Consider the following 19,868-nt stretch of genomic DNA (forward strand, 5'->3'; position numbering starts at 1 on the left):
AAGGGGGAGATGTAAAGTTACGTTAACGCTCTTTTTTTTGGGGGGGGGGGCAGGCGGCGGGGTCTGGCCCCGCGGAGGAGAGGAGAGGGGAGGATGGCGCCTGGCCTCGCGTCCCGGCCGCCAGGTTGCCGCGTCTCGCGAAGGACCATTTTTGGTCTTGTGCGGGTTCAAAGCAAATATGCGATTAAAAGAACAGTCAGGAGGCCGTGCACACTTCTTTTTTTTTTTCTTTTTTTTTCCCCTTGAATTTTTCATCTGCATAATCAGCCGGGAGATGGGAAGGGACCTGGCTTATATCAGAAATAGATTTCATAGTGCCCTGAAACTGCATGCTGGCCAGGCACGTAAAGCCATCTGGAGCGAGCGTAGGGAGGAGATTGACCAGGCATACACCAAAATAAGTTATTGAGCAAAAATAACTTGAGTAATCATTTCCCTGTTTGCAGTGTGACCGTGGTTTTAATATGCCCTTAAGCCTGACACCCCTTTCTTTCCAGCTATGAAATGATTTGTGAGGTTGCCAAATATCCCTCACCTGTTCTCTTTGATATATTTTTTTCCCCCTCCTCTAAATATTGGTTGTTGCGCCTCCATTTCCAGGCCAGGGCCAGCTATGCCAAATGTTGATTTGGAGAAAACTCAGGCAGCTGAGTTGTGAATACTTGAAAATTGGAACTTGAAACTGCTGACACACTGACTTACTGAAATGGATTTTGTTCTTCATTTTATTCTTTCACTCCTCATCTGCAGTGGTCTTATGACCGTTCTTATTGTTTTGTTTCGTTCACTAGTGATGTCAGAAGTCTTGAGTCTTACAAGGTCATCTATAACACGTTACTCTGGAGAAGACTTCCTCTGCATGTTACTCTGAAATAATTTTTAGTCCTTGAGTCATCAGAGAATCCTATCCCATTCATATCTCTGTGATGAAGTATTTATGGTTAATATTATTAACAGCTTATTTGAAAGTTATAGTGGAAGTTATGGTCGTTACAGATACTTACATGTCGTAAAATCCGTTTTGATCCCTCTCAGCAAACTCAACTGTGGAATTTCTATAAGGATTCCTTGAGCAGTTACATCTGCCAGACATCTGAGACTCCAGGATGTGAGGATAACAATGATTTTTAGCATAGCAGTTGAGTTAAATGACATCAGCAACAACAAAACTTTCTTTCTCAAGCTGGAATTTTGCCTGCTCCTGGGTTTCGGGGTTTCTTTGTGCGCTGTGCTGACTTCACACCACTGTAACTGCAAATTAAGCCTTAGGTGGGTCATTTGTTGCAGAAGATGTGAGGCTTTCCACCTTCACAAAGGAGGACAGAGATGAGTCAGAGGAGAAGCAAGGATCTCTCTCCTTTCCTGTAGAAGCCAGTACAATAGGATGGAGCCCCCCTTCTCAGCCCATCAGCTGGGAGTGTATTTGTTTGGCTGGGTACAGCATGCTCTTCCCACCTCTCAGTGGGACTTTAAGACTTCTCTTGGGACATTGTAGCTGGGTCCTCGAAAGCAGTAGGTCTCTGGTTGGAGATGGCCTTGAGAGGGATGAGGCAGTTCGGTCTGGACCGTCCCAGGCTTTCTGCTTTATTTGAATTACAGTCTCAGGGTTCTCTTCAGCACCATAAAGACTAGAAATGCACCTCAGAAACAAAAAGGAAAGCTGAGTTTACAGCATGATCTTGTTTTGAGTTGGGGCCCTCAGCAAATGCTTCACTGCCYGGTTCTCAGGCTCTTGCTGTGTCTCCCCAGGACTCGGTGGAATAGTGAAGTTTCTCAGCAGGCAGGTGGCTAGTTAGCAGCGGTGGTGGAAGGGTGCTTGCAGAGGTGTGTTTCTTCCCAGTATTATCACCTTTTTAAAGCTAAAGAGCACATGTAGAGAGGTGTTGGTTGCTATTTTGAAATGAAGTGAAGAAATGCTGTCACCTCGTCCTCCCCTCATTTTCCAACTGGACTTGCACACATCCTTCTGGAAAGCTTTTTTACTAGAGATGTTGCTTGGGAGGGAGATGGGGAGGGGAACTGCTGGTGTTGCAGGTCTGCGAGGTGGTAGAGTGATAGAAGTTGGCCCTTGTTTGCAGTACTGATGCTGAATCTCAGTGAATCACGTAGCAAAGGCAGCAGATCCTTCTGTCTTGTAGCATCTTGGGAACTAATATTTTCCTCTTGTGTGACCTGGAAATACTAGCTGGCTCTCTGGCTTGCAAATGGTATTTAGTACAGTATATTTTCTTTATATTCTCTCATATCCTTTTGCTTTATTTTGTTGTTGTAAAATACGTTAAACAACATACTACTGTTATGTCACCCTGTTGTATGGGAGAGTCACCAGCCGCTGGCATTTTCCGCTTAAGTCTTCTTACTGCAGCTTTCAGTGAGTAAGGATGTGCTTTTATATGTCAAAGGCTAGACATCTTCCTATTTTAAAATGTTTGCTTGAGGAAACTGGATATGTTTAAGGGCTGATTACAGCTTTTTGTGATCAGAAGTTTTACATTTCATGTTCTAATTCTTGCCTCTTGTTGTTTTTGGCTTTCTTCTAGGCTACGGAGAGCTAAATGGTAATGCAGGAGAAAGAGAAGTATCATTAAAGGGCCTGTGCTCTGATGAAACAACCAACCCAGGATCCAGGGTACCAAATGGCAGCCAGCAACTTGTAGACACTAATGTAACCCCAAAGCAGACTGTTAAGGCCAGTGCTTTGGGGAAAGCCGGAATCAAAACCAAGAACTTCATTCAGAAAAATAGCATGGACAAAAAGAATGAGAAGTCCTACGAAAATAAACTTAGAGAAAGTCAGTCCTCTGACAAGCCAGAGGGAGTATCTATTCCAAACGGTGTGGTAACCAATAATTCTAGTTATATCACTAATGGCTATGTAGGCAAAGGAGCAGATAATGATGGTAGTGGCTCTGAGAGTGGATATACTACGCCTAAAAAACGGAAAGGCAGGCGCAACAGTGCCAAGGGTTGTGAGAACTTGAATCTAGTACAGGACAAAATAATGCAACAGGAGGTCAATACCCCAACCTTAAAACAGGAACTTGAGGGTTTCAAGCCTGATTATAGTGAACAAAAGGGGACCCGAATTGAAAATACTAAGCCTGTTTGGAAATATGAGGCTGGGGCTGGTGGAGCAGGCCGGGGAAAGCCTGGGCTTGGGGATGTACAGCGAAAAAATTCTGATGCCAAACCTGGAATTAGCAGCAAGAAGTTTGATGACCGGCCCAAAGGGAAGCACGCATCGTCAGCTACATCTAAAGAGGACTCATGGACCTTATTTAAACCACCCCCAGTTTTTCCAGTGGACAATAGCAGTGCTAAAATTGTTCCTAAAATAAGTTATGCAAGTAAAGTTAAAGAGAACCTCAACAAAGCAGCTCAAACCCCATCCACGTCTTCGTCATCGTCTTCGTCATCTGCTGGGGAAACTCAGGCCCAAACGTCAAGTCGACTCTCCCAAGTCCCTATGTCTGCTATGAAATCTGTTACTTCTGCTAGCTTTTCAAATGGGCCAATTTTAGCAGGGACTGATGGAAACGTGTATTCTCCAGGGACCCAGCCACTGCTCACAACTGCTGCTAGTACTGTAACATCAACCTCTTCTGAGTCAGTACCCCAGGACATAAGTACAACTTCAACAGTTCTTGAACAAAAGAAATCTAGCCTTTTTATCTACCCATCAAATATGCAAACTGTGCTTCTGGGTGCGGCACAAGTTGATTTCCCATCGCAGACAAATCAGCAGAACCTGGGAGATATCTTCCAGAATCAGTGGGGCTTGTCATTCATAAATGAGCCCAGTGCTGGCCCTGAAACTGTTGTGGGGAAATCTGCAGATAATCAGTTAATGGAAGTGACATTTCAAGGGGAATATCCTGCYGCTTTGGTTTCACAGTGTGCTGAAATCATTCCCTCAGGAACTGAACAACCTGTGTTTCCTAAGGCTTATGAGCTGGATAAACGGACTAGCCCTCAAATTCTTAGTGCTATTCTTAAGCCTGGGACTGCTATTGAGGGTGGTGTCTTAGCTTTGGAGTCACATCACACAGGTGACCCACAAAAGGCAGACTCCGGTAGCCAAGGTGCTTTAGTGTTTCTTTCAAAAGACTATGAAATAGAGAATCCTCTGGCCTCCCCTACGAACAATTTGTTARCCTCCGCCAAAGAACAGAGGTACCAGAGAGGCCTAGAAAGGAAAGATAGCTGGGGTTCTTTTGACCTGAGGGCTGCTATTATATATCACACTAAAGGTAATGGCTTAACTTGCTTCCTAAGGGAATTCTCTTCGTTGTGGGTTTTTTTTTTTAATGCAATATTATAACATGCTATATTGCTTGCAGCAATTATGATTGTTTTTAAAAAGGGGCTTTTTGCTTCTCTATCTTTAATGGCAATAACAGTTTGAGAAAGTTACTCAAACAGATGTTTAATTTATGTTAAAAGATATTCATTTCCCTATTCCTATGGGCAAGAATAAGTGATATTCGTAAGGATAATGCTTAGCTTGTGTGTTTTCTTTTTAATTTTAATTCCTATGGAACAAGCAGGTCTTCCTAAGCATCTTGGCATCAGAAGGAGTTAAACACACAGGTTCACCTGGTCTGTTCCAGCTTTACCAGACCATATTCTGTCACTGAAAGGGCTTCTTAGTTTGTGCCCGCACCTCTACCTCTGCAGTATTGCTGCTTCTGCCCTTGCAGATAAGGCCATGAAATCAGGGTATCTAGTTTAAAGGAAGGAAAAAAAAATACTGTTTCTCTCTGGCTTCTCATGGTGTGATCTTTTTAAACCCCCAATTCTTCCTCATCTTTCTAAAATATTACAGCAACAGCGAGGCGAATCTTTGCTTATCGACTCTTCTCTAAGCTGCAGATTGAATTCTCTCATACCCTTTGTAGACCAAATCTTTCAGATGGATTTTATTGCTGTGTCTGTTTTTATGGAGTTCTTTGTAGTTGTCTCCTTTTTTTTTCTTCTTCTTCTTTTTCTTTTTTGAGGCGGAGATGACTTAAACGCGATACAGACATTTACAACTGGGAACCAAGAGATAAAGTCTATAGAACTGTTTGCTTTCCCCTTTCCCTCTAGGTCTGGGTCACAGAGACTCCGGGATCTGGTGGCAGTTCTTGGTTGTGGGTCCCAGCTCTGCGGTAACAGGAACTCCGCTCTGTGTTGCTTTTTGGCATTGTGTTAACTTATCTACTTCTGACAAACTTGGGGCAGTTCCTTTTTTATTCTCCTCCCTCTTCCTTCTCCCTGCATCCCCCTACCCTGAGAGAAAAAGGTGACCATCCTTTTATTATTATTATTATTATTTTAACTGTTCATCGTACGTATGTGAACAACATCTTATTCATTTCTCCTTTTGAGGGAGGTTGGCCCTGATTGCTGTTCAGAGAGGTTAGTATTTGATGGCTTTAGCAAAACCTGCTGTGTTTTGACCCACTGCAAAGTTCTTAAATTACCTGTCCAAAGCCTTTGTATAAAGTGCAAAAATATAGACAGCTTCCTTTAGAAGTAGTAAGCCCATGCATTTAAAAATAATTAAAAGATATTTTTCCAGGTCATCACACTCTTAAGATGTCAACATCTTAAGCGCTAGTATTTTCCTTGAAGAACAGTGTTCATTAGTTTATTTTATCTGGGTCTTCTTCCCTGACCCCTTGCTCAATGTATTCCAGTATTAAAGCAAGTTTTTCATTCTTATTTCTTGCATCCGCCTGCATCCTGAATTTCAGTTTCTCTTCAGAGAATGGGCATACTGGGAAGCCCACCATGGTTAGGAGGGAGAGTCCTAGACAATCCTCTATTTACCAGTTTGCAAATTTCTGTAACACCTGAATTTGGCTTTCTTATTTTGTTTTTGTCAGCCTGGACTTTGTGGTACAAAAGCAACTTTGTAGCCAGACACAGCAAGAATCTTCAGCTCTCCCATTTTCACTTTTCTGTGTAGAAGACAGACCCCCAGTAAAACAATAGTAACAACAGGAAAGTAAAGAACACTCCCTTCCCATGTTCTGGTAAGGAGGTGTTAACTTCAAAGTCTGGCTGAGGTTAGTCCTTTTAAACACAGGAGTTAATTGCATTCAGTGGCAAGAATGGACACTTAAAGCACTCCCTAAAATAATTGCTTTTGGCTCTGCCCTTACCTCAGCTTAAGCAGGGAGCGTGCTCTCACCTGGGCTCTTGCTTTGAGCCCCTGGAGCAAGTGCTCTTGGTCGGTGCTGCCCTGGGAGGACGGTTCCTGCCCCTCCTTCCTCTGTGCCTGTTTCTCAAGCTGCTTCTCTCCCCRTTTCGGGTGTCGTTTAGGTGTCCATGTAAAAGATAATGGATTTTCCTAATCGGTGTTGTGCCATTAATGTGGTAAGGATGCTGCGAACAGCTTGCGGTTGTGTCTTTCTCCCTTGTAGTCTTTGAGTGCTGTTGTTGGTTTGCAAGTGGAGATCAGTCTAGGCCTTAGTATGTCTTCTGGGATGATGCTGGATGTTGCATTTCTGTATTTGCTGAAGTCCGCTGGGGTGAGCTAAGTGAAGTGAATTGGGAGGAATGATGGCTTCCTCTGCCCTGTGTGCAGTGCAAAATGCTGTTGCGTCCTTATGGCCATGATCCTGTAGTCGGAGCTGGGCAGGTGCGTTCCTGTGTCACAACATGTTCGAAAACATTTAGCAAACAAAGCTGCCAGGGTGCAGTTTGCAGGGCAGCAATGCAGTAGTTAAATCCCACACTATTCTCTCCGTTTACCTTGGGTCGTTTTCCTGAGTTTCCACCGGTTCCTGCAAGGTAGGAATGGAATGAATTTACCTATTTATTTTTCACAGCTGCCTACCCTTCCTCCCTGCTGGGGAGAGCATGCAAGTTTGCCTGGYAAGTGTTAGGGTGTCCCAGGCAGCTGGATCCTCGGTTTGTTTGGTTTTGATTTTGAGAGGAGGGTGAACTTCTCCCCCTTCAGATCGATCTGTTTGTTTTTGAGCAGAACAAAGTATTGATGGTTTGATCTTCAAATCTGCCCTGCCTCTGAGGTTATGGACATGAAAAGAAATGATTGCGGGGAAAGGCCGGGGTGAACTTAGAGCACTGTTGTTGTTTTGTGGCACCTGCTCTGGTGCRTTCTTTTACCCTGAACTAAATATGGGGTAGTTCAATGCAAGTTACCCATAGTGAAAGAATGAAAYGCTTTGTGTTTACAGTGAGGAATGGGTTTCAGTGTGAGCAGTTGCAGTGCTTTGGCCTGTCTGCCGTGAGCGTGCACTCTTGCTTGCACTGTTTGCGTCTGTAGCTGTGATCATTTTGTGGCTCCTCACCCCGGGCCTGTGAATAGGCATGGGGAACGTCTCTAGCTGTTGACTTAGTAGCTTTGTCCCAGCAAACCGCAGCTTTCCTGTACATTTTTGTCCGGTGACTATGAAGGGCATTATAAAACACAATTGCTTCATGGCTTCCCTTGTGAAAGGATGGATGGGTGGAGAAGGTAAGGACTGGATCTGAAATGTAAGCCTCCTACTTAAACCACCAGAGCAGCGCGCGCTGCTGGTAAGGCTGTGCTGGAGTCCGAGCCTGGGTGGCTGTAGAGTGCGATGAGCTCCTGGGGGAGGAAGCCGCACTTGTTTGCGTGCAACCAGGTTGCTCTTTCCCCAGATGTCTGGGCACTGGGCAGCTGGCGAGGCTGATAATGCCTGCTTGTGCTCCTCTCTGATGCTTTGCCTGTTGGTTTCATGTATGCCTCTGCTCCATGCCTGCCTTTTTTTAAGGACAGAGGCCACCATGATTATCTGATCTGCTTGACTATATACCACAATCCTTCGACGTGTCTGTCTTCACTGACAGCACACGCAGCTCAGTGTTTGCGACAGAGCTTTGAAACACTCGCTGGTGATGTATCTGATTTAGCAAGGTAGCTATGATTTAGTTAAGCATCGGTGGGCCTACTGTTTATTTGGTTGGAGACAGGACTGTTAGCTTTATATGGAAGGCTGGAAGGAATGATGCCCTAGCTTAGGGACTTCACTTCCCTCTAGGGCAGAACTGAACCTCTGCCTCCGCGTGGCATTGCTGCAAACCTCATCTCTCAGGTGAAACTGGTCCTTACAGGTTTTGGTACTTCTCTTCAAAAGAGGAGGCTGGATGTATTTCAGCTGTATTTCTATTGAAATTGGTATCTTCTCATTGCTTTAGTACTCCTTTTAAAGACAGCCGGATGAAACATTTCATGCTGGAATTGTCGTGCTTTGCAGAATTTCATTGTGTTCAGACAGTTGCGGTCTTCCAGGCCAAAGGTGTCTGTGCTTTACAGCGGGCTCTATATGGTGCATCTTGTGATGGAAAGCTCTGTAGTGTACTTGTCCCTAGCTAAAGGGAGAAAAATTGAGGTCTCCTAGTTCTGTTGCACAATAGCAAAGACCACATAGGTGGAGGAGAGAGAAAACTGCAGTTGTTTTCCTGTTCTTTCTTGCCCCTAAGTTTCTGCCAGTGCTGCTGCTTTGTTCCTTCTCAGCTTCTCAATTGCGCCAGCATCTCTGTTCGCATGAAGAAGCAGAAGAGCAGCATGGAAAATAGAGCAAGGCAGCGTGGGCCAGCCAGGAGTGGCGTTCACTGCAATGGTGAACTGGGTCAGAAGAAATAGCCGAGCTGTGAATTCAGCAATTTTTGTCCTTTACATCAGGAGGAAAAAAAAAAAAAAAAAAGCCTTGGTTTTTCATCTCTTTTGGGGGGAGGAGTTTAGATCTCAGTCCATCGCTTCTGGTTCTGTGGGGTCTGGGCTGTGGGGCAAAAGCTGATTTAATTCTCCTTTTAGTCTCTGTTTTTTCCAGTTGTCAGGAACTACTGTCCAACAGTAGAATGATGAGTCTCCACGGTATTTAATTTTTAATCTCTGTTTTGTTTTCTAGGCAATCCCCAAACTTAATTATTCTGTCCTGCAGATAGACAGAGAAATCAAATGAGGATGGTTCCTCTTCATTTCTTTAGCCCTTCACTTTAAGGAGGATTGTCAGTTTATGTATTAGATTTAAAAGAATGAAGAACTAACACCATGGCACAGTGCAGGGACTTTCGTTTGCAGGGGCAGCCTTTCTAGCAAGGGAAATCTTATATAAAAGTGCCTGTCATAACAAATTACCGCATACAGACTTTCCCCTCCAAGGTTATGCACCAATCCCCCCGTAAAGTTGACCTATGAGGAATCTCACTGCAGTTCACCAGAATGTGTGTGTTAGTCTGTTCCTCACATCCAAGCCTTTCACCGTGGACCCTCTGTTTCAATGATATTCCCAAGAAAAAGCGGCTCCTTTACCTGGAGCCTGTTAGGTGGATGTTGCAGGAGTTGTCTTTTCCAGGCACCTGGAAGCGGATGGGAATGTTAGCCTTTGACTGTTCCTACGCCTGCTGGAGCAAAACCCTTCCTTGGAGAACATCGAGCTGGAGGGCTGTGGAGAGCCCTGCAGTGGGAGAGCCTCCCTAGTCGCAAAATCCTGGAATAAGTGAGGATGGAAGGGGTTGGAGGTTATCTAGTCCAGCCACCTGCTCGGAGCAGGGCTAACTTAGAAGCTAGATTGTGAAAGGGTTTGTTGGTGGCACCTTCTCCAGCTAGGTTAGAGTCTGCTGAGGAGAAAGCGCATCATTTCCCTGGCCGCGTTTTGGGAACGAGGGCCCTTGTCTGTCTTTTCAGGTATTTGCATTCTTCTGTTTTGGAAAGTGGCAATACTGCATTCTAGGTCTGCATCTGAGAGGGACTCAGACCTGTGGTAGATGCCTCTTTTCTCGTGCACTGGATTAGTGATGTTAGAGTCCTTGCTTAAATTCTCTCCTAAACTTCAATGGTCTTTTTGGAAGCTTTATCCAGGGAGAGCTGGCTTGAGAAAGGAGCTCCTTGGGCACAAGGAAAGAGGGTTAAAACTAGGTTTGGGGCCTCTTGCGTGGTCAGAGACTGGAGATTCTCGCAGAGGCAGGTCTGGAGGATTACAGAGGAGGTGGGGAGAGTCTTCCCTGGAGTGAAGCTAGCTGAAGAGTTCTGAGAGCAACAGGCTTGTCGCAGCTCACGCAATGTGCCTTTTCTTCCACCCGCATCCCTGTGCTGCTGCCCTGTTGTTGGAGCAGGAATTTTGTGCAGTGGTGGCTTTGCAGCACTGCCAGTCTGCAAGGCCTGTCGCTGGAGTCTGCCTAACGGCTGTTAAAATACTCACAGCTCTTGTTGTAGCGCCTCGGGACAGTTGTAGGTTACCACTGCCTGTAACCCAATCCAGAAGCACGAGGAAACCTCCCAAACTTCTTATTGGGTGAAGCAGAATAAATGATAAAATTCAGTCTTACGATTGATGGAAAAACCTGTTTCCCTAGTTTTTTGTTGCAGTTAGACTAAGAAAATTATTTTTCCTCTATGAAGTTGTTTCATTTGCTAAATGTGCTTAGCATGTGCGTTCTCTCATTTAAATACTGGTGACCAGCTAGAGGGAGGACCTTGCATTTGGTCTTTTGGTGATAGGCAAGATTCAAGAATAGCCAATATAGCAATCAGTTTGCCAGTGACATCTGTTCTTGTAGATTTGTCGGGCTGAGCGTCTGCTAGCCAATGTGTCAAGTCATTTAGGATTTGCAGGGCACTTTACACCACTCTCTCTCCCGCCTTTCCTAAGTGAAAAAGTGTTTGTTTTTACTTAGATTACAGAATTTTCATAACTTTGGGTTTTTTTAATAGTATTTCACTGTCTCTTTCATGGTCAGGCCTGTCTTAATGTCAGCAGTTCATATTCTTGTTGTATCTGTTGAAGTTAGGACCAAATGGAAGTAAAATGAAAGAACGTCTCTCCTTTTGCATTGAGATACGATAGTGGGCAGTGCTTCAACCTCTTTGTTGTGTGTTTGATGCTCTAATATTGTTCTAATGTGAAGGAATCAACAGCTTGTTACTGAGCGTTACAAAGATGGCTTTTTGAGTTGTCTTCTGTCCCCYGCCTTTGGGAAGGCTGTTGAAATAGGTGATGTTCTTTAGCCATTAGGAAATGATGCTCCTAACTTCATTGTGAAAGGAAAACTGGTTCTAGTGAAAGTGATTTTTGTAGCTGGTTCGTTTTACTTCTGAGGGATCTGTATTTCGGTGGTGGGGGGAGTAGTCTCTTGTCAAGCTGCTTCTGTCTCTAGGGSGTTGAGAGGCCTCGTTACTATTCCCAAAGCGCTTAGGGTTCCTCAATGAAAGCRCAAAGTATTCATGGTATTATCACGACACAAAAATAACAGACCTCGTAAAATTTTGTCGGGGCCTCTCTTACAAAAGGCTCCAGTGTACAGAGAGGACTGGTAATGCTTATTTGTGTGCAATTCCCTGCCCCAGGGAGCTTGAGATTGTAGCAGGCAAAACGCAGATGAAGGGCTGGAGAAGGGATGCGAACATGCAAGCAGTTGATGGAGGTGGCGCTTGGCACGCATCGTGCTGAGGCCATGAGCTTTGTAGGGGCTTTTTTCTTCCTACTTTCCCATGCCAGTTCGTTTACTTATTGCTTTCTTTTGTTCTTTACCGCRCACATTCATGTTGCTTAATAATCTACGGCCGTTCTTTGTTCCTGGCCCCACCAAGGTCCTGTCTACCTCCTTCCTGGCACAAGGGAGACTATAAAGATCGTTCTTGCAGCTTGTTCTCCTGCTAACTGCTCTTTTTCCATAACTTTGTACTCTGTCCCCAAGATTAAGAGACAGTTAGAATCTTTATAAATATTTTAACTTGTACAATAGCAACTTGATAGTGGTTAAATATATTTATTTTGAATGGGTCTCTAAAGATCTGTTGTGACTTAGGTTTTGGATATTTTAAAGGAAATAGCCTTCTGTTGTTTCTTATATTAATGTGAATGAAGAGAACGTTAAAATATCTTGTTATTTCTGAAGTAAACAAAAGCGTGTGCTCTTTCAGTGGGAGCTGGGCAGGGAGGCTGTTTGTTTTTGCACCATAAATGTGTCTTAGAGACACTTTGGAAAAGAGCTGCAAGTCGAGCAGGCAGCCGGACATCTGCCTGGCGCATCGCACCTTGTTCTCTGGTGAGAAGTTGGCAGTGGTTGCGCAGTGATCTTAGCGGAGTAATCGTTGCGTGGCGTGCTTCAGCAGACGCACGCTGCGAGCCATGAGAAACTCGCTTTGTCCAGCAGTTTTCATTTCACGCATGCTAAGTATCAACTTGTAAAAATCTTCTCTCCAGGCTACTTGCTGGGGCTGTAATGCCTGCTTGCAAAGCAGCATTAGAGCGAACCCTGAAGCTAGATAGGGATTTGTAAGAATAGAGAACGGCAGTGACATTTCTAATGCTCAGTTTGGTCATCTGACTTTTTAGGCCACATTACAGCTGTCTCTTTGCCTCTAATCGCTGGATCGTTCAAGTCAAATTCACGCAATCCTGTCAGCTTCATTTGGGTTGCACTGCGGCGTTGAATGAAGTTGGCTTTGTCTGAAGACCGTAGCCTAACTATAGTGGTTGGATGCCACGCTCTGAAAATGAAAGCATGTTTTGAGTTGTCTCTAACTGCAGTCTTTTCCTTTTGCCTCCACAGAAATGGAATCGGTTTGGAATTTGCAGAAGCAAGGTAAGGATGTTTGAAAAAAAGACACCCAGTCGCTCCGCCCTGCTCTGTGTGTTGGGACAGTGCTGTAGGTATTGAGAGCTGAATGTTGAATAATGTCAGAGTCCAGCGATGCTTGAGTTTGGTTCTTCAGTGCTAGCCGTCTGTATTTCCCTGGGGCTTAATTTGGGTTTATCTGTGCTCTGGATCTTTGAAAATCAGGACAGTGAGCTTTACTGTGATGCTGGAGCTTCCAGAGGGAAGCAAAATGCCTAAAAGAAAGAGAAATGCAAACAGGATGTCAAATTAGATGTAATTAGTGCTCCATAGGTGTATTTAGATACAATAATTGTTTTATATTTCTGGTATTGGGTGTCACATCCGAGAATAAGTCTTAAATTCTGAGATATCTCCAGATTTCACCTGTAAACTTGTTATATAGCTTGTGGGAAGAATGCTGGGCGGAGACTTTTGTGCTTTTTGCGGTGTTACTGCACAGATGCAGCGTGGGGAGCAAGCACTGCTCTGTACGGAGTCAGCTACAGCTCTTGCATGCAGTTGCTGGCGGTAGTGTTGCCGGAGTCCAGGGAACGCTGCGCAGCCTCCTTTGTGCGGAGGAAGTAGATCAGTGACACGTCAGAGCAGAGAGGAAACCGCCTTCGGAATTGTGGCTCTTTATTGAGGGGGAAAAAAAAGAAAAGTTTGTTAACAACTAGCTGAGCATCTTGCAGATCTGTTGTGAATATCTTCAGCCACAGGTTCTGAAAGTAGCTTGTTGAAAACTTAGGTTTTTGCTTCCTTTCCAGATCCCAAAAGGATAATCACTTACGATGAAGCCATGGATCGCCCGGATCAATGAAGGTAGCAAGACCAGACTGCCTGTTATAACCTTTCGGCAGCATTTGTGCTGTTCATGGGGGACAAAAGGTTTTTATGCTCCTTCTAAATCTTCAGTGCAGCAGAGGAACCATAACTAGAATCACAGGATAATATATACAAATATATATATAGTTATTTAAAAATGGCGACTGAAAGTAATTAGACTTCTTAAGGAATCTGAAAATTTATTTCAACGAGACTACACACATGATTATTTAATCTCCGGTACTGAATAGATTTTTTTTCGGTTTTTGTTTTGTTTTTTTTGTTTAAAGAGTGAATGCAAGTGATTAACGAATACAGACTCAATTTACAAGCCCAGTTCTAAAGTTCCTGCTGTCGTCTACATGGGCAACAGCGACCCACTGGAGAGGCATTTCCACTTGACAAAGTTTCTGTTTCTTGTTCTGTGACTGTAGTGATACACTAATCATAGGGAAATCAGGATGAGTCACCATCCTTCATCTCCCCTTTCCCTTTCACCTCCCCTTTTTGTTTTTTTTTTGTTTTTTTTTTCTTCTGTTTTGTTTTACATTGAATGCTGGAGAAACGCCTTGAAGTTTGCAGAGGTGGGTTTGTTTTTGTTTTTGTTTTTTTTTCCCCAGAGAATTATAATCYGCATGTTTTGCCAGGAGTAAAGCAGCCAATCATATGCTGGGAAAATTATCTTAAAGCATCATTCTTCTGGGGGAAAGATTGTAATACTGCAGTTCTAGGATGCACGGTGAAGTCACACAGCTGACATGGCTCCGGTTACACGTTGGACTATTACAACTGAAGAGCTCTTTCATTTTAAAAGACAACATGCAAAAATAAGCAATTGGTTTAGGCATCTAATATGGAGGGGAAAAAAAAAAAAAAAGCAAAATACACTGTTCCCACTGCTTAATGCTATTGTATTACTGGGAGCAAAAGGAAAAAAAAAAAAAAAAACTCCTGCTTTCAACTGTAGGTGCTTCATATTTGCTCTGTCTGTCTCCTAACACTAAATGTCCTGGATTTTTTTCCCATTTTTACTGAAAAACTGAAGAGAATTTGAGTTCTGCTAACTTTCACCCTTCTTGAATTATTTTTTTTCTCTTAAAAAAAATGAAGAAAAAAAAAAAAGGAAAAAAGAAAAATGGGAATTTGAATCCTGTTCGACTTGTCCATAGAAAACTGATGGCTGAGGTTTCTCACACATGCCCATTGGAAATGCTCTTTTATATTTTCATGCAGTCTGTGTATTTCTGGGCTCTGCTTCTAATTATCTCTTAATAAAAATATATTTTATTACGAGAGCAAAATGGGGGACTTAGGAATGAAAATAATAATTTTTTTAAAAGTCACAACAAAAGGAAAGCTTTCTAGCAATGGTAGAGAAGACTGAAAAGAGCGCAGGCTCCAGCTGTGTAACCCGTTCTGTCCCACTGCAGCTTGTGCAGCGTGTTGAAATCATATTGGCGTTGGATAGGTTCTTTTGGCTTTTTTTCTTTTTTTCTTTTTTTTTTTAAGGTGCAGAGTTCCAGGGGTCCAATGCAAAACTGAGCAATGAATCTTGAATGATACAAAAATGGTTTTTCTGGCCTGTTTAAGCTCCACACGTACGCAGAGCCCAAAAACGTCCGTGGGTGTTTGTGGCTGAATACAGGCTAGCATACGTCTGGGCATCGAGGTCAGCAGCAGCTGGTCTACCCTAAAATTAGACTGGATCCTATGGGGCATTACAGGAAGCAGATAAGCCCAAAACTTTTGCCTACCCCTTACGCTTATGTATCCACTTTTTTGTTAATTAGGAGTATGTAGCATGCATTTTTTTAATTGTTTTTATTCTTTTAGTAAGCTTGTTCCTGAATGAGGCTCTCGGGTTCATGGTGGGACAAAGAAACTTAATTCTGTACCTTTTTATACGATTGCTAGCTTTCTGCAATGCTTAGTTTTAAAAGTTTCGCTATGGATTGCCTACTCCACTTTATGTATAAAATACTATATATATGGGTGTGTGTGTATATATATATATAWAAAAAAWACATTTATATATGTATATATACATCTGTATATATATAGTAATAATTTATTGTATCAGTCCAGGTTCAGAAATTTGTGGTTGGCCAGTTGCAAATAGTTCTGTTTCACCTATAAACTGTATCACCTTTACCGGTGTGTGTAACTTTCAAATGTATAACATGTTTACAGATGTGTACTACACCTAGTCCTCCTATGTTCCTATTTTTAATTCTTTTGAGTCTCCCAACRGCTTGCCAAAAGTTGGAATTGCCTCCAGCTCTCCTGTGAAAGAGCTGAGGCGTTCTTGAGTTTTAAAGTGTTGAACAAACTGGACAACGGGACTGAAAAGCTTAAGATGGAAGAAATCTTTTTTTATTTTAGAAAAGGAGGAGGAAAAAAAAAAAGTTGAAGGCTAATAGCAAAGTTTCCAGTTTGTTTTACTGCCTTTAAGGCTCGGCTATGTATTTGTTTGCCTTGTGTAGTCACTTGTCGCCTTAAGGGCTGGGTTCCATTAAAAAATAGACAAAAACGAAACCTGTTTTGCTTACATGGGGTTGAACTGTCCCGGTACCCCGGCCCCAGACCCCGCGTTTGGGGCTGGCGCGGTGCCGAAGCCCAACAGCAATAACTCTGCCGCTGAATCGGACCCTTCGCATTTAGAAATAATCCGCATCTTGCTGAATTTCTGAGGACGCTCATCTTGGCCTAGCCCAGTCCAGCTTCTAAATAGCGAAAGAAGTCCTAAAAGAAACACGAGTCCAGTAACGGGTTGCTTTGCTTTTCCGGCGTCGGTCCCTACCGCTTGGCGTCGCGGCCGCGCGGCCCGGGGCCGATGCCGAAACACCGCCTACGGCTTCTCTGCTGTATTTCTGAACATCCCCCCTGTCTGTCTGTCTGTCTCTCCCCGAGCGCCGCGGGGTCGGATCAGCCCGCGGACGCTGGGACGCGCGCTGTCCGGGCGCTCTCGCAGCCCGTGGCCGAGGGGAGGCCGGCCGGCGGGCAGGCTCCCGGCGTGCCCTTCCTTCCGCACCGTGCCCTTCCTTCCGCACCGTGCCCCTCTCCCTGCAGCCCTCCCCCCGTCCTCACGCAGTTCCTTACCGAGCACTTATTAAAAATATCTTAAGATTTAATCTGTTTTCTGATTATTTTTGTGTAAACTTATAAAAAAAAAAAAAAAGAAAAGAACTGAAATTGAGCTGTGACTAATTTAGCACATTTAAATAATGCTAAGGTGTTACTGATAAGTCTCTTGTGGGTTTTTGTTCTTTTTTTTTTCCTTTTGTTGTTGTTGTCGTTTTCGTTTGACTCGGAGTATTAGTACTGTAGCATAAACCAAATACAGCCCGGGAAGGGGCGCAGCCGCCTGCCCTGCCGGGTCGGACCGCGCGGGTGTCCGGTGCGTCGCGTGCCCGGGGGCTGGCGGCTGGGGCACCGGCCCCCCCAGCCCGGCTGCCAGCCCCGCGGCAGCGGGGGGGGTAGGAGCGCGTATTTATTTGTGCCATCGTTTTCATTACACTGAGCAAGCTTAAAACAAGCAAATGAAAAAAAAAAAAACCCTTAAATATGTGTGGTATTGGAAAGTGGCACTAAGGGTGAAATCATGACCTATTTTTTTAATAGCTATGAAGATACTAATTCAGGTTAAGGCTTCTTTCACCTTTCTGTTCTTACCGTAGGCCCAATGAGTCCTCTTCCTCCTTGTTCCCTTTGCCGGGGCTGGTATTTATTTGGATGATGCTTCCTGCCTGAGACGGGTATGTGCGCGCGCACAGGTGTCTCTGCGTATTTTTTTCCTTTCCTCCTTTGGATTCGAGCTTAGTCTTTCCCCGTCTTTCTCCTGGCGGGTGTCTCACGTAAAAGGTCTCGTGCGACTGTGGCTCGCGGGGCACCACCAGCCGCGACGGCCCCGGGGTGTGTTGTCTGCCTGGCGGGTTGGGGAGCGTTTGCCTGCTCCGAGCCGCCCCGCGCTCCTTTTCCCCCTGCTCTTGGCAAGTCCGGGGACCGGTGGCGCATGGTTCCCTTGGGCTGTGGCTGTTCAGCGGGCTGGCAGCGCGAGGGTTTCCGGCGTGCGCTTGAGTTTCGTTTTGTTGTCATTTTAAACCCACCTTGGTCACCTGTGAAACCTGCTCGTGACTTGAGAAGTCGCTTGTCTCTGATAATGGCGAAAGCTTCGGGGTGCGGTTTCTGTTACCAGCCCTTCTCGAACCGCGAATCCCGTTGTTYGCCTTTCATAGCTGCTGTGAGCTGCTTTTAAGTGTGCAAAAAGCAATTTTTACTAGATTGCAAGTATGCCAGCTATTCGATGCCTGGGAGTAGGTAACAGGGAGAACTGGCTATCTACATCGAAAGGAAAATTGTTTCTTCCCTGAAAAATATGAGAGATGGAAGTTGTCCGCTAGGTTTCGCTTGTCATTAGTGCTTTTTGCCTTTAAGAGAGCACTACCTTAGCACGAGAGCATCCTTTCCGGAAAAGGCCAGTAAGGGCGACGTCGGTGTTGGGAGCATCTCGGAACGATGGCATTCCCAGGCTTGTTTCAGGACTGCTGTGTGTGGCTGATAGTTTTCCTGTGTGTTCAGTTTTTGCTCCGATTCAGCGTTTTCAGTAAATTGCTACGGTGTCCGATGCTTTCAGGAGTCATGTCACTAGAAGATTTTCTTTCCTATGTATGTAGTGATTTGTTTTCCTTGCAGAGGCTGTTTACAAGGGAGACGGTTGAGGCCAGGAGGGGCGAGAACAAGGCTAAACACGATTTAAAGCTGCTACAAAATTTCACACAGGTGCATAAGGCAGGAGGCAGCCTGGGGCTGGCAGCTGGCRTCAGGGAGAAGCGGCTGAAGCCGGGAGGGTTAGTCTGGCTTTGGCCACCACGCGGGTGAGGGGTGTTGCTGCCTTTCCACGTGGGGGGGGAAAAAAACAGCGCAAACAGTTGAGAAGCGTGAATCCGGACTGATGCAAAGGAGTGCGGGATCGCTGCCTCCTCTGCCGGGCGCGCTGCCTTCCAGAGATTACAGAGCTTTAGAAATTTGCACAATACGTGTTACACCACAGGGTAAGGCTGGCTTCCTCGTGTCCTGCTCGAGATCCTCACCGGTGGCATAACCAAGCAGCGTGACGCTGGAAGCGGTGGATGGCTGCGGGGATGCGGGAGCGCATCCCTCGGAAGCGCGCTGCTGCGAGCGTTGCTCTGCTCTTAATCCCGTTACGGGAACAGAAGTCATACCTGTGCTTTCACCAGGGGATGCTGATCTGTATTTATCTTGACTGTTAACCAGAAAGCTTCATACAACGCGTCCAGAGCTCTAAAGCCATTTTGTAAGATAGCAGTATCCCTTTTCTACAGCCTTATTAATGAGTATCTTTAAAAAGAAAACAAAAAAAATAGTTCATTTCTTTCTGTGGTATGAAAACTTGTGTACTGCGAACATATGAACGTTTAGGAAAAATACAACTTACAGTTTTCTTATAAAAAACAAACAAAAAAACAAAAAAAACCTGTCTGCTTTCCATACGGTCTTTCCTCAGGTGCTAAATAAGGGTTCCAAAAATGGATACTGCTTTAGGAGTTTCTGCTTTATTCTTAAAATACATATTTTTTTGCTTAGGTGTTGTAAAGATATTTTAACAAGAATGTTTTTTTAATGTAAATAAGATTATGCGTCTTTAATTTTGTTTTATCTCCTTTTTGTCTATATTGAATAGTCTAATTTTCATTTTATCCTTTTGAGAAGGGCCCTCTTATGACCTTCCTTGAAGACATTTCATTAAGTGTTGCTGCATTTAAGAATGAATCTACAACTGTTCACGTCTTGGATTAATGCTGCTGCTGCTATAAGTAACCCTGAAAATCAAGAATGTGTGATGCACTTTTTTTTTTACATGTCCATATAGTTCCTCTGAGGATAGGTGAACCCTCCTGTAACACAGCCACTAGCTCTGCGGGTAGCGTGGGAATGACGGGTCCGGTGTGCGCGGGGGTGTGGGAGAGGAGCGTACCTGACTTTGGTGCTGACCTACGAGAATTTCTATGCAAACGCAAGCAAAGGAGAGCTCTTAACTTGAAAGAACACTGTGCATTTTTTTTCTCTCCTTCCTTTTCTCTAGCTGCTATTGGAAGGGTAGTGCAAATCCCCGAGGTTCTCGACTTCTCCTTCCTTGCTGACTGGCGCGGGAAAGATGACTGAGTACTTGTAAGGTCGAAAGGATCTCGATGAACTATCGTCTTGTCTCCGGTTCTAATATTCTGTTTTCTATTTGAGTACATCTTTGGAAGGAAATGGCTCGTCCCTGAGGAAGAGAAAAAAAAATCCTTTAATGCTTTATCTCAATGTGAAATTTATGGCAGGGATTAACCAGCAGTATTAAAAACGGCGTGACCTTCCTACCCAGTTGTATCTGTGTTCCCAAAGTTAGGAAGCAGGCAGACTGGCACGCTGCCCTCGCGGTGCCGGGGGAGCAGTCGGTG

General features: G+C 44.5%; 1 protein-coding gene across 2 annotated transcripts in view; it reads left to right on the forward strand.

Annotated features, from left to right (window-relative positions):
• Positions 1-15,939, forward strand: part of NUFIP2 (NUFIP2, FMR1 interacting protein 2) — a 28,417-nt gene extending 12,478 nt beyond the window's left edge. The window contains exons 5-8 of one of the 2 annotated variants that reach the window (XM_026055334.1): positions 2,541-4,250; positions 12,532-12,564; positions 13,347-13,401; positions 13,695-15,939. In XM_026055334.1, the coding sequence (XP_025911119.1) occupies positions 2,541-4,250; positions 12,532-12,564; positions 13,347-13,399 (1,796 nt within the window). In that variant the 3' untranslated portion in view covers positions 13,400-13,401; positions 13,695-15,939. Of the gene's footprint in view, positions 1-2,540; positions 4,251-5,088; positions 5,803-12,531; positions 12,565-13,346; positions 13,402-13,694 lie in introns of those variants that run through there. The other variant, XM_026055335.1, reaches the window with a different exon arrangement.
• The last annotated feature ends 3,929 nt before the right edge of the window (positions 15,940-19,868 follow it).

The sequence above is a fragment of the Apteryx rowi genome, unplaced genomic scaffold (genome assembly GCF_003343035.1).
Source record: "Apteryx rowi isolate R43461 unplaced genomic scaffold, aptRow1 scaffold_99, whole genome shotgun sequence".
NCBI classification, from domain to species: Eukaryota; Metazoa; Chordata; class Aves; order Apterygiformes; family Apterygidae; genus Apteryx; species Apteryx rowi.